Raw genomic sequence first — 14,915 nt, 5'->3', positions numbered from 1 at the left:
GAAGTTCTGCTTAGAATTCTTCTCAGTGCCTAGAATTCCTCTTACTGCTTGGAATTGCTCTCCATGTCTCTCTTCTTCTAGCCATTTAACAGGACTCAGCTCCACTATCACTGTCTCCAAAAACTTTTCCCTGACCTTACTGTCTGCCATTCCTCTGAAGCACTGGTTTATGAGCTCCTTGAGGACAGGAACTGTGTCCTCTTCATGTTTATCTTTCCCAGTGCTGATGTCATGTACTGAATTGAGTCCTCTCAAAATATTTTGAATTCTTAAATCATAGTACCTGTGTATATATATTCTTAATTGAAAATAGGGTTTTTGCTGATGATCAAGTTAGAATGAGGTCATTATGGTGGGCCCTAATCTGATACGACTGGTATCCTTATAAAAAGAGGAAAGTTGGACACAGGATCACACACACACAGGGGACATCATGTGAAGATGAAGGCAGAATTTGGGGGGGGGGGGGCATATTCCTATAACACAAGGAATTCCAAAGATGGCCAGCAATCCACCATAAACTAGGAGAGAGACAGGAAGCAGATTTTCCTCCACAGTCCTCAGGAGGAATTGCCCCTGCTGATGCCTTGATCTGCACTTCTGATCTTCAGAATTCTCAGACGAAAAATTTCTGTTAAGGATTCCAGTTTGTGGCACTTTGTTCTGGCAGCCCTAGAAAACTAATAGCGAGTAGAACTGAGTGTTTTTAGTGAATGAATGAAATAACCTACCACTTTATTTTACTAACCTGAACCCTTTCCCTGCACAATTAAGGCATGCTCATGAAAAAAGTATTCAGTGATCTTTAATTCATTAACTGATTTTAAAAATTAATTTTGAAATATCTACTTCATTTATAACATGCCTGGAGAACATAGATAAAAGCATTATTATTCCCTCTACCTTCAAAATGATAACTGTCAGCATAGAGGGGGGGATGAAATTTTTTTACGGCACAGCTGGCAGTTAGATGGTACATACCATAGCAATTGTTTATGGCAGGTAACTTTTCTGGTTAGTTAGTGTCCATACTACACCAGCTATTACCTGTTCTAAATATCAAAACTTCCTTTAAATAACTATAATTAAATGTAGAAAATGATGTGTCATTAGAAGATAGCATTCTATGTGGTCATGGAGAGAGATTACTTTAAATTTAAAAGGGTGGGGATTAGGAAAGACTTTGCAGAGACCTATTCAATTAACCCTTCATGTTTTCCAGTCTGCTTTCCCCAGCAACAACCCTGCCAGCTAGGACATTCCCATCAATCTTCAACATGTGAGATAATTTTTACATCTTTTAAATCATCATTTACTTTGATGGCTTTTATTCAGAGGTGAATGTTAATGACCTTGGTTTGCACTGGCAGCTAGAATTGACCTGGGAAAACCACACAGACAGATGCAGTTGATAGGTAGAGGCAGTGTCTATCACTTAGGTTATATTTCAATGCTGAAAGCATGGAAGATATTCCATTTCAAGTACAATAAAACAGACTGTAAAACAGTAAGAAAGCATCTAATTACATTCTGTCATATGGCCCCATGAGCAGTCAACTATGATTGGAACTAGTATTTCATTTATAAGGATGAAAGCAAGTTATGTTGATCATTCTTGGAGTTAACAGAGTAAATATTTTTATATTTTTCTATTGTTCCTTTAAACAAAATAGACACTGATGTACTCTCCATTAATTCTTAGGCATTCAACATAGTTATTGGCACATTAAAAATATTCACTATGAGTTATTTTGGTGCATTTTTTTTTATTGAGTAAAGTACTCAGCTGAAGTGTACACATCTCTGTTAATGTGATATGCTTTAAATTTAAAATAATACCTATGTCATATGGTCATTTGGTCTTTTAAGAATTCAATCATTAAACTATTTATTGAGAAATTACTATATGCGAGTGCCATGCTAAATATGGTCTATTTTATGCAACTCCTGCTTTCTAGGATCATATAATTTAGTTGGAGAAAATCAAAGCACAAAAAGATTATTTTATAAAGTTACTTAATCTAACTACTTAAACTTTCTATGCTTATACCCAGACAATTGCTAAAGGAAAAAAAAAATACATATCAGAATAGTGCAATCATTAATTCGTAGTCATTAATTAGACAATCAACAATTCCTTGTAATTTTTCTGAATTTCTCTAATCAATTATCCCTTCTATTTTCTATAATAGCTCTTTCAAACTTCTGCACTTTCTTCAAATCTCTAACCTCACTAATTCCCTCATTCTTGGCTTAATTTCAAACAAGCATAATTTCTTGTTATCAGAGTAAATTGAAGATGAGAGCTCCTTTAGTGTCCTGACATTAAACCTATTATCTAACCTTTATCTGTGTCATCCTTTTGTCTTCCCTCCTAATTCAGTGGAGAAAGTGTCTTCCTGTCCCCAGTCATTCATTTATCCCAAACTATTTCTTAGGTTCAGTCCAGGGACTAAGTGTACATTGGTGAGTACAAAAGTTAGTTTCTTCTCTTGGAGCTAGTATTTTGCTAAAGACTATTTGTTGCTTTCCCCTGAATTATTTTCATTTTCTCAAACTGTGGGTCTTTTAATGCATTTTTCCCTCTGCAGGATGTTCTCTCCCCAATTCCTCCTTTTTATCCTGTGTCACTTTCATCTTCCAGGTCTCAGATTGGATATTAGGACCTCCAGTCAGCCTTCTCTGACACTCAAGATAGGCAACCCACCTCTGTGTGCCCGTAGCCCCTGTTCCTCTCCTACCAACATTTCCCACACTGACGTGGTTTGGTTTTTCTCATTTCTTGTCCTACCCTCCTCTAGAAAGAACCATAGATCTCTGATTCACTGATATAATCACATTGTTTAGGCTAGTCATCAATAAATGTTTGTTGAATTGGTTAACTCATTCTATTGAAATAGAAGTGAAAAGGCTGATATATATCATTGGTTCTACTGAAGTTCAACTTAGAAATGAAGACCCTTGTGAGTTTGAGTTGGCAAAGACCTGAGTGTTCTTGAAAATTAAGTTGGTGAAGGTATTTCAAATGCGGAGAACAAGGGTAACAACACAAGCTAAATCAAAACACTACAGCAAGGTCATCTTGCCTGGGGGAAGCTTAGTAGCAGGAAATAAGGAATAGTGAGAAAGAGTATGCATATTATATTATATAAATATAATATTCACTGAGGCTTCTGACAAAACATAATAACTACTGTATTATACTTTATTACAATAAATATTGCCCAGTAACTGTCTGCCAGATATTATAATAGTCTCTGGGATCTACTGGTGAATAAGTGTGATGTCAAACATTAAACAGCTTCCAGTTCAATCTGAAATATTAATTTAATTGGAAAACACAGAAGACAGGAAAGGAGGTCAGTTTTGAAGGGAAGTTACGAGTGCATTCTTTCAAGCTTAGGAGTTTAAGGCGAGAAATCAAGCCTGAAAGAGTGTTGGAGGTACAGGAAGTTTGGACACCTAGCCATGGTAAATGAGACAAGAAAGAGAGTATAGAGAGAATGAGATTTTGTGGAATATACTTTGGAGAATATTATTTTAGAGTGATGGTCATTAAATTTAGCACGCATCCCTGAGGTTTCTGATTCAGGATATCTGGCATGGGCCCTCAATTTTGCAAATCCAACAAGCTCCTACATGATGCTAATGCCACTGGTATGAGGATCACATTCTGAGAATCACTGTTTTACAGCAATAAAATGAAGATAAATAAAATGAGGAGAGAAGTAGTAAGAGAAATAGAGAAGAAACAGGGCAATCTCATGTGAGTATAGGAATGAAAAAGCAATAGGTAATGTTTTATGTAATGCAGAAAGAGCAAAGGCCCATCAAAATTTTTCTGGCCTTTTGGAAGAAAATTCTGTATTACTGGCTGGGCTCTTTGCCTGCTGGAACTGGTTCGTAGTTACCTCAGTCATCTTCACAGGAGAGAATGACACTAAAACAAAAAATAAAAATAAATAAATAATAAGTAAGATTTCCATTGGAAAGAAAGGAGATAGATATGCACAACCACTCAGACCATAAAGATTAGATGCTGTCTTAGTTTACTGGGACTACTGTAACAAATTACCACAAACTGGGTGACTTGAAGCAACAGAAAGTTATCTTCTCAACATTCTGGAGCCTAGATCTGAGATCAAGGTATCAGCAAGATTTATTCCTCTGGAGAGCCCTGAGAGAGTTTGTTCCATGTCTCTTTTTCAGTGGTCGCTTGCAGTCCTTGGCACTTTTAAGTTTATAGATACATCACCACAACCTCTGCCTTTGTCATCACTTGCACTGTTTCCTGTGTGTCTGTTTCTGTGTCTAAATTTTCATCTTCTTACTAAGAAAGTATAGTCAGCATAAACTCATCGTAAATTGATTACATCTGCAAAGACCGTGTTTCCAAATAAAGTCACATTCAAAGTCACCAGTTACCTAGGACTGTAACATATTTTTTGATGAGACATAGTTCAACTCAGCAGATGCCACTTGAGTCAGTTGTGATGTATTGAGCAAGATGGATAAAGATTGAGAAGAATGTTTCTGATAAGAAAACAGTAATGTGGTGCTGGCACGTCTGGGTGGCTTAGTCAGTTAAGCATCCAACTTCAGCTCAGGTCATGATCTCAAGGTTTGTGGGTTCAAGTCCTGAGCCCAACTCTGTGCTAACAGCTAAGAACCTGGAGCCTGCTTTGGATTCTGTATCTCCCCAATCTCTTCCCGTCCCCTGCTCACACTCTGTTTCTCTCTCTCTCTCTCTCTCCCTCTCTCTTTCTCTCAAAAGTAAAAATAAATATTTAAGAAAAAAGAAGAAGAAAACAGCAAGGTGAAAATTAGAAAAACCACTAAAATAGAGTCGAGAGGCCAGAAGGGGGAGCTCTCATGCCTAACGCTTGTGGTCAATTGCAGACCCAAAAGGAAAGATATACCTTGCAAGGCCTTTGGACTTTAGCTGCTACTTTTGTATCCCAGCAGAAGGAATAAAGCTTTTCCTTTTCCCCTGGCAACAGCCCAATCACTGAGAGGCTCTCAACTCAGCCAATGAAAAGTCACTATACTCCCAGTTTACTCCAATAAGCTTTTTGTTTATAACAGCCCTTCCAAATTTCTCCTTTCCTCTACAAAAGAGTGCTTCTCTCCTTTGTTCTCCAGACTTGCCTATGGTTTTGCTATAGCTTGTTTGTTCTGAATTGCATTTCTCTTCTATTGCCACATAAACTCATTTTTTGCTGGTAAAATAACTGGCAGATTTGTTTTTAAGGTTAACATTAACTGTAGGTAACCGTGTAAAAGCTTCAGTGCTTAACAGTGAGGAGGCTGGGGGAAGTTCAAGGTTAGATGTTCTCAGGCTAGGACAGAGGCAGGGTCAAAGCCAAAGAAGAAAAACATCACGGTAAAAAGTTTAATATTGGGTGCTGGGGGGAGAAATAATGAGTAAAGTTCCAGAGTAGAAGGGAAGGTTTAGGTTTAGAAAAAAAATGAATGAGAAAAACAATAAAACACGGGACTTTTCACAATAAAATAGTCAAAGTGATGTGCTAAAAGAATGAGTGGGAATTTTGAGGTACATAGAGAAAAAGTTTGGAAAATTGACTCTGTTAAGTTACTTGGGTGATCTGTGAGAGATTCTTTAAGCAGAATTGAGCATGCTTAGCCAGTGCCATGGAATTTTAAACAGAACCACTTCATTCAACCCTAAATTTTGTCTTTTGGACACAGGGAGAATCCAGAAAGTGAGTAAACAAAGCTTTGGCTTTTAATTAACCATGCCAACAGTGCCCAGTGAGATTAATTAGTCTTTCAAATTAAAATGAAATGTGCATTTTTGGTATTTATCTAAGCAAAGTTATCTTTCTGGAGGGGAAGAGATGTCAAATAGTCTGTTATCTGTGTGGACCAGATTCACAGGTAAAGTTTTGTGTGTTGTTTTTTAACTGAAATGCTTGCACATTTCGAAGCTAAAATGACTTCATGGGTGGGTGTTTTCTAAAACAGGTCTTTTCTAAGCCAGGGTTCAGGACGGATTCTGTTTCCTTTACTAAAAACATGTAGTCAGAATGTACAGAATGTTTTCTGTAAAGCAGTAAACACCTTACCTAGCAGATCCTAGATAAACTCTGAAGAAACAGACTGCTTAATAATATTTAGTTGTTTGGAGAAGCCCCAAGAGTATTCTCCTGGTAAAGTCAGATAAAATGAAGTTGAACCAAGTTATTGAATGGTTATAAGACATCATGGGGATTAATTCTTTACGCCCACAATAAATATCTTGGAACACTGTAATGGTACAACTCTTTGAAACATTTGAGTTTTTATTCTGAGCTTCTCAAGCACAATGCATCAGTCTCTGCTGCCAAGAATTTTGCTTTCAGTTCCCCACCCCTCATTAACACCTGCTCTCCAGTGTAGGCAGGCAACAACGGAAAAGGGTGAACCATGATCTCTTCCTCCTCTTGCTCTACTTTATAGCATGAAGAAAAGGTTTTGTGTGGAACAAGGTTAAATTAAAGGTTTTAACAAGATTCAGACATTCCTTTTCCTATGCCTGAATGTCCTATGCTAACCTGAGGAGTTTCTTTTTTTTTTTTTTTTCGATATATGAAGTTTGTTGTCAAATTGGTTCACCCAGTGCTCATCCCAAAAGGTGGCCTCCTCAATACCCATCACCCACCCTACCCTCCCTCCCACCCCCCATCAACCCTCAGTTTGTCCTCAGTTTTTAAGAGTCCCTTAGGCTTTGGCTCTCTTCCACTCTAACCTCTTTTTTTTTTTTTTTCCTTTCCCTCTCCCATGGGTTTCTGTTAAGTTTCTCAGGATCCACCTAAGAGTGAAACCATATGGTATCTGTCTTTCTCTGTATGGCTTATTTCACTTAGCATAACGCTCTCCAGTTCCATCCACGTTGCTACAAAAGGCCATATTTCATTCTTTCTCATTGCCACGTAGTACTCCATTGTGTATATAAACCACAGTTTCTTTATCCATTCATCAGTTGATGGACATTTAGGCTCTTTCCATAATTTGGCTATTGTTGAGAGTGCTGCTATAAACATTGGGGTACAAGTGCCCCTATGCATCAGTACTCCTGTATCCCTTGGGTAAATTCCTAGCAGTGCTGTTGCTGGGCCATAGGGTAGGTCTATTTTTAATTTTTTGAGGAACCTCCACACTGTTTTCCAGAGTGGCTGCACCAATTTGCATTCCCACCAACAATGCAAGAGGGTTCCCGTTTCTCCACATCCTCTCCAGCATCTATAGTCTCCTGATTTGTTCATTTTGGCCACTCTGACTGGCTTGAGGTGATATCTGAGTGTGGTTTTGATTTGTGTTTCCCTGATGAGGAGCGACGTTGAGCATCTTTTCATGTGCCTGTTGGCCGTCTGGATGTCTTCTTTAGAGAAGTGTCTATTCATGTTTTCTGCCCATTTCTTCACTGGGTTATTTGTTTTTTGGGTGTGGAGTTTGGTGAGCTCTTTATAGATTTTGGATACTAGCCCTTTGTCTGATATGTCATTTGAAAATATCTTTTCCCACTCCGCTGGTTGCCTTTTAGTTTTGTTGGTTGTTTCCTTTGCTGTGCAGAAACTTTTTATCTTCATAAGGTCCCAGTAGTTCATTTTTGCTTTTAATTCCCTTGCCTTTGGGGATGTGTCAAGTAAGAAATTGCTACGGCTGAGGTCAGAGAGGTCTTTTCCTGCTTTCTTAACCTGAGGAGTTTCACTTTGGTGGGGATATGCAAGAAATATGGAAAGAGAAACCCAGCTGTAGACGATAGGTGTAATCCCGGATTTCTGTTTGCACATCACGCGTTTGTCAAACACATCGGTTTTTAATTGCCTCGGGAATTAGGTGTTTAAGTTTCACCTGTTTGTTTTCTTTACTCGCATTCAGAAACATCCACTAATTTTACTTCCCTTTGTGATTTTAATATTTATATATTTCTGTGTCAGCTTTGTTTATTACTGGCACATGCATAGGCATGTTTAGTACTATTCTTAATAGCCAAACATTCCACAGTAGATTATGTTAAGGTCAGTGTTTTTGGTGAGACCTACCAACTGTTTTCACTGTTTTATAAATGATTAGTTTGTCATTACCTGATGGTCCAGGGCCATTTCTTCAAAATGGATGCTAATTTCCAAAATGATGATCAATTCTATAAATTGGTCACCTCTGTAAAATCAATGTTTTTGCTATTTGTAGTGCTCTTTACTTACATCTTCATAATCCTCACTGTATTTATCTTGTTAGAAACCTTTCTGGCTTATTTTAAGTACATATGTTGAGTGTTTGCCAGGCGTTTCTGTCTCAATTTCCAGCCCCGGAAAGCCAGGATTTTATGAGCATTGTGTAATGTAAGTTAGGGCAGCTGACTTGTTAGTCCTTTTGTCAGCCGGGAATCCAGAGGATGTGTTGGTTTGAAAGGTGTGTTCTCTGTTATTGGTTTTAAATTAACCTTCAAAGCTCAGCCCAATTCCTAAACCTCTTGTTGATTCTTCTCTTCCTCTAAGTAAGTCATGTTCTCCTCTGGGCTCACATAACACTAGTGCCATTATAGAACTCGTTCTAGCCAGTTAAATCATGTCAAGGTGTTTAAATATCTTTTTCTCAAGGCAACCTGAGAGCTTATTGAGAGCAGAGAATTTTTATTTATCAAGCATCTTTTATGTGCTAACTACTATGGAACATGGATATACTTACTCCTTTATCACAGACGAGACCATTGTGGCTCCAATTTATATAGTCAGTTGATGAAGGAATCAGGATGTGAAGCTGGGTCTGCTGTTGCCCCATTGCCTGCTCAGTGGTTGGCATAAACTCTGTGCAGACTCGGGACAGAGATCAGACTTCACCTGAGGCATGTAGTGCCTCATACAATTATCCACTCCAACCAACAGTGTCCACTTTTTTAGCTGTTCCTTGTTCATTAAGGCCACAAGCTTCATCTCTTAGGGGAGGCTTTCTTCCTCGTCTTATATTAATATGTTTATTCATTGTTCATTATTCATTCCTTTTTTATTTTTTTAAATTTTTTCTAATGTTTATTTATTTTTGAGAAAGACAGAGCACAAGCAGGGGAGGCACAGAGAAAGAGAAAGACACAGAATCCGAAGCAGGCTCCAGGCTCTGAGCTGTCAGCACTGAGCCCTACATGAGGCTCGAACTCACAAACCATGAGAACATGACCAGAGCTGAAGAAGGACGCTTAACCGACTGAGCCATCCAAGCGCCCCTCATTCATTCCTTTAATACATAATTATTAGGTCACTATATAACTGGCCTTGTTCTATTGCATAAAATAAAATGACAAAAATCCCTGTTTTTATGGATTTTATATTTTCATCAAGGAGACTGACAATAAAAAAAATAAACTATATGGGTGACATATGTTACAAGGTGATAAGTGCTAAGGAAAAATGAAAAGTAGATCAGTATACAAAAGTGGGGTATATGGTTAGAAGACAGTATTAAATAGGAAGTGAGGTTCAGGATCCTAGAGAAATCAAGATTTGAACAAAACCCTGAAGGAAGTATATTCCAGGCAGAGGAAACAGCTAAAGCAAATGCTGTAAGGTAGGAGTATGTCCACCGTGTTGGAGAAGTATCAAGGCTACAAGTGTGTCTAGACTGGAATAAAGGAAGAGAATATTACCTAATGAGGGAATAGAATGGTCCTATAACATAGGCATCTGACCCTGCTTTAACACTGTATATGCAAGAAACACCCAGTGCCTCCGAACTGATAAGTTTGGATTGCTCAGTGTTTTAGCCCATATTTGTCTTCATCAAGTATTCCTCCAAAAATCATTGGTACCATCTAGGCTTATTATATTGCTTCAGCCAGGTTCAACCACACTCACTCATATGGATGTCTATCTCTATAGTGTTTTGGTCAATCCCTTCCTTTACATTATATTGACTACACTTGATAGAAACTGCTTATACAACTCATAGCAGGTACTCAGGAGATGTTTGTTGAATGAATGGGGACAGGTTCAATCTTATAACACAGATGGATACCCCCACCAGTAAATAAAGTTGTGTTCTGGTTGTAGACATAAGCTACATATTTACTTATGTTGAATTAAATATCAAGTATATGGCTGAGTGTTGATTAAATGCTGATTACTTTTCAATGTATCCATGTTCCATCAAAGTCAGAGAAATCAAGGAAAATTTCCAATTCTGTACCCTCAGAAACATTTTCTTGTTCTTAATAAAAATAGCTTGTTTCACCTTGAGCAGAGTCACCAGTTAAAAAGAAGTATTTAAACCTAATTTCAAGGGATAAAATATTTCCTTTTTAGCTGATATGTTTATGTCTACAGTATAGTGATTTTATTGCCTTGGTACAATCTTCAGCTTCACATGTCAACTGCATAGTTACTCCCTTTGTTGGACTTAACCTTATTTATGGTGGTAATTTGTTTCCTTAGCTCTTCTGTAACTCAGTCAGCCTGTGGCATTTACTATTATTATAGTGGATGTAAATCAGAGTCCCCAAATATATCTTAACCTTTTCTTGACAGTTTGAAATGACTTCTGTACAATTACAAATGCAGTAGATTTATCCTAGCATGCAGGTATAAAACTTTTATAAATTTATTTTTTAATTCATCTATAATAATATATAAATGTAAAATAACCGTTTTGAAAATATAAGGTGAAATGTATTTTAAATTTCATAGGAAAAGCTAATTGGGAGCATTTTACTTGCTTGGTCATGTTTTGCTCAAAAACAAATTCTTTAAATCTGAGGTAAATATATTTATAGATCTATGAGATGTCAAAGCATCAATAAAGAATAATTACCCACTTTAAGTAGGAAATTAGGTAATAATTATTTTAATTGCCCTATCAATTTAAATCCATTTTCCATTTATTTCAACAACTATTATAGTTAATTTAACAAAAAATTATTTCATTTCAAATGTAATTTCAGAGGTGTTACTTTATAATTTACTATGCCATTATTTCTCCATTATCTAATCATTTTTGCCATTAAGAACCCTATTCAACATTTATTCAATAAAAGTGTAGTGGAAATGGAGTTTATTTAAGTAGTTTCATTGTTGTCATATAAAGTGCCAAAAAATTTCATGATTATTTTATTGTAAAATGGGTATGTTTTTTTTTTTAAACAAGATAGCTAGGTGGATGTTTTGTTAAAAAAAAATTTCTTAAGCCAAGTAAGTTACAGAAATTTCCTATGCCTTTAGTAACAAATCCTTTGATTTATATCTTTATGAGTAATTTGCTGGTAATTATTATAATTTGAAATGTAATGAATAAATGTGCTACAAGTATTGCACTGAATTGTAGTCAATCATATTCTGAAAAGGATTTTTTTTATTTTTACACTTTAAAAAGTCTATCAGTCATTCTTTGAAAATGGCTCCATAAAGATTTTTAAAATAACTCTATTTTTATCATTCCATAGTTTAATATAAATAAAAGTTTTGTCAGCTATACTACAGTATACATTTATCTCTCAAAATTGGAAACAGCCATGTTTAAAATGATCTGATATTCTGTAATTTGTTATAAAAATAATAGAGTCACACTATATGATCTATTTTTGCTTCTTTAGACTTTGTGCAGGAATGATTAATTTCTTGTGCGTTACAAGTCTTACTATCAGTTAATAAGTGCCAGGAAGTATGAAAGTATGACAGGGTGGACGCAGAAGAAAATACAAAAGACAAGCATCTCATTTCTTTTTGCCTTACCTTCTCTCTGAAATGATTACATAAATATCTAATGTATCTTCCTTGTGGCTCTTGTCTCAGAATTTGTGGAATTTTCTAATAGCTGTGCTTTTAATCTTGAAATATCAAGAGTATCTAGGTCTCTACCCAGATGATTGGCAATACTTCTGTTCTCTTTGCTAGAGTAACAACAACAACGAAGAGCTCATAAACTCAACAGTACAGGGCTGTACTTGGGCTTTGCCCAGCTCACCTAGGATTCTTCCACATCCTTTTGCCTGATCCCTATTCTGGCCAGTCACCCATTATGAGCTAATTGTCTAGGCAACAACAGTTAGGTGTACAGTCTTGGAATAGAACAAAACTAATGACCACGTGGGCTTGACTACAAAAGCTTTGCCTCCTTAGCATTAATCAATAAACTTTCAAATATTTAAAGAACAAAATCAATTGAAGTAGAATCCTTACTATCATTTATTACTGTTGTAGTAAACTGAGGATTAATTTTTTTAGACTGTTTTAATATGGCTAATTGTATTTTCTTAAAAAAAAAATGCTTTTGTTTTTTCCGTTTCTTTCCCATAGGTTTAGGCTTCAGTATTGCAGGAGGTGTGGGGAACCAACACATTCCCGGAGACAACAGCATTTATGTAACCAAAATTATAGATGGGGGAGCTGCACAGAAAGATGGAAGGTTGCAAGTGGGAGATAGACTGCTAATGGTAAGTGTGACTCATGCAAAACTATGTGTGTATTTATAAAGCTCTTGTTTCCCAATGTGTGACTGTGTTAGTTCAGGCTGTCATAACAAAATACCATAGACAAGGTGACTTCCACAATGAAAAATTTATTTTACTCAGAGTTCTGGAAGCTGGGAAGTTCAAGGTCAAGGTTCTGACCCATTCAGGTCCTGGTGAGATCTCTCTTCCTGCTTGCAGACAACCATCTTCTTGTTGCATCCTCAGATGGCCTTTCTCTGTGCTTACGCTGAGAGAGAGATCTCTCTTTCTCTTCTTACGAGGCCCCCAGTCCTATCGGATTAGGACTACACCCTTACCTCATTTAATTAATAACCTTAATTACTGTCTAAAGACTCTATCTCCAAGTATAGTCATATTGGGGGTTAGAACTTCAACATATGAATTCGGGAGAATGGCCACATTTAATTCATAAAAGTGATTGCTGGCAGAAATAGGACAGAAGGGAGAGCAGATTTTGTGGTGGGAAATTTCAATTGTATCTGCTTTATTGACATTTTAAAAACAAATCTGAATTGTCACTAGTTTTTGTAGATACAGCAAGACACAGAGATTATGTTTTGTTTTTTGTTTTTTTTTTTTTCCAATGTAACCCATTAGCCAGAGAGTGTCATATTCAAACTGCTGGAGAGGTGGGCTTTACATAACAAAGAGGACTCCACTATCTGGTTTATTGATAGGTACATTTCAGTGTCTCCCTGTGGTCCCTTATTCAACAGTGTAGACAGTATAAACAGTCCCCGATTTCCCACAATTCATTATATGATTTCTGTGTCTCATATGAGGACTTTAAGAGACAAAACAGATGAACATAAGGGAAGGGAAACAAAAATAATATAAAAATAGGGAGGGGGACAAAACAAAAGAAACTCATAAATATGGAAAACAAACTGAGGGTTGCTGGAGGGGTTGTGGGAGGGGGGATGGACTAAATGGGTAAGGGGCATTAAGGAATCTACTCCTGAAATCATTGCTTCACTGTATACTAACTAATTTGGATGTAAATTTAAAAAAATAAAAAATAAAGTTAAAATATATGACTTCTGTCACATGTGTAAATGGATCCCTTCCTCCTCTCCCCTCAGACAGAATTTTTACAGCTATTTTATTTGCCAGCTGTCTACATGCTTCAGGAGCCTTGAGCAATGACTGACACTAACACATGGCTGCCCTTTCTAAGTCATGGAGTTATATGATAAATTAAAGCAAAATTAAGGCAGCATATAAGCAGTAAAAATTTGGGATTGCACTTAATAAAACTTCTTTATCTCCATTTACTGTTTTATACAAAATCTACAAGATAATCATCAAATACAGAAAATTAATAGAAGAGAGCTCTCAAGTAAGATAAGTATACTCATTTCTAGTCATATGTCTGCCCTTGTAAAACATAGCCTCTAATCTCTGCAAGGAGCCATTATCTCCAACACACATTTGGAAAAGATCAACCTATATTCTTGACAGAACTGCGGTTTCTGTGATGTGCAAGTTTTGGAGGTTGAACCTCACAGTGCATTATGCCCACTTCCCTGGGCTTTAGACAGCTTGTCTTTAGCCCCATTTGTCTAGTTTCATAGTTGTCAGTGACCTTGGTGTTGAATTTTCTGAATAAGACCTTTATAATAATCTTGATAACTAGTATTTATTTGGCATGTTCCATGTCCTTAAAAGTCATTTTTTATAATATATGTTTATCACAGCAACCTATTCTATATAAACAAAAAGGAACTGAGGTATGGAGATGTTTATTAACTTGTCCATGGTCGTATAGTTAACAATGGACAGAACTGGATTTCAAATCCAGGCACTCTGGCTTGTCACCACCAAGCATGGGCTGTGATTTGTTTTCTAGAATTTGTCGGTCAATTCTTTCCTTCCTTTTTTTATCTTTCATTCAGTCATTCATTAATTCCTTTATTTAACAAGTAATATGTTGAATACTTTACCACGTCCCAGGCAATAACCACTACATAGGAAGGAACATAGGAAGGAGAAAATGTATGGGCAAAGTGGATGGGCGAAAAATGTGGCATTAATGACTTCAAAGTTGCAACTAGGAGTTTTGGCTTCTTTACCACCTGGTCGCTATCATTTTCTTTTTTTTAAACCTTTTTGTTGCTGTTGTTGTATGGTTGACATATAAAAAGCTTTACATACTTACTGTATACAGGTCCATGAATTTGGGTGTTAATTATATACCCAAGAAACCATCATCATTATCAAGGCCATAAATATATTCACCATTTCTCAAAGCTTTTTTTCACTCCTACTATTATTCTTTTGTGCTTGTATGTGGTGAGAACAATTAATGTAAGATCTACCCTCTTGGTAAATTTTAAGTATGGAATACATTATTGTTTAGCAGTAGCCACTATGCTGTACAGTAGAACTACTATTTTTATTCTTGAGACAGTCTGCATTTTTTGGTTTGCTGGTTGTTAGTTGTTTTTTTGTTTTG

General features: G+C 36.5%; 1 protein-coding gene across 28 annotated transcripts in view; it reads left to right on the top strand.

Moving 5' to 3' along the window:
• The window catches only part of DLG2 (discs large MAGUK scaffold protein 2), a 2,072,859-nt gene that overhangs the window by 1,573,533 nt on the left and 484,411 nt on the right, over positions 1-14,915 (top strand). For all 28 annotated transcript variants that reach the window (XM_019450186.2, XM_019450181.2, XM_019450179.2 and 25 more), the window contains one exon: positions 12,285-12,421. In XM_019450186.2, the coding sequence (XP_019305731.2) occupies positions 12,285-12,421 (137 nt within the window). The remainder of the gene's footprint in view (positions 1-12,284; positions 12,422-14,915) is intronic.

This window comes from Panthera pardus, unplaced genomic scaffold (assembly GCF_024362965.1).
Source record: "Panthera pardus isolate Hobbes unplaced genomic scaffold, ASM2436296v1 HiC_scaffold_12, whole genome shotgun sequence".
Lineage (NCBI taxonomy): Eukaryota > Metazoa > Chordata > Mammalia > Carnivora > Felidae > Panthera > Panthera pardus.
The sequence above is the reverse complement of the archived record's forward strand: the minus strand, read 5'-3'. Positions and strand labels throughout refer to the sequence as shown.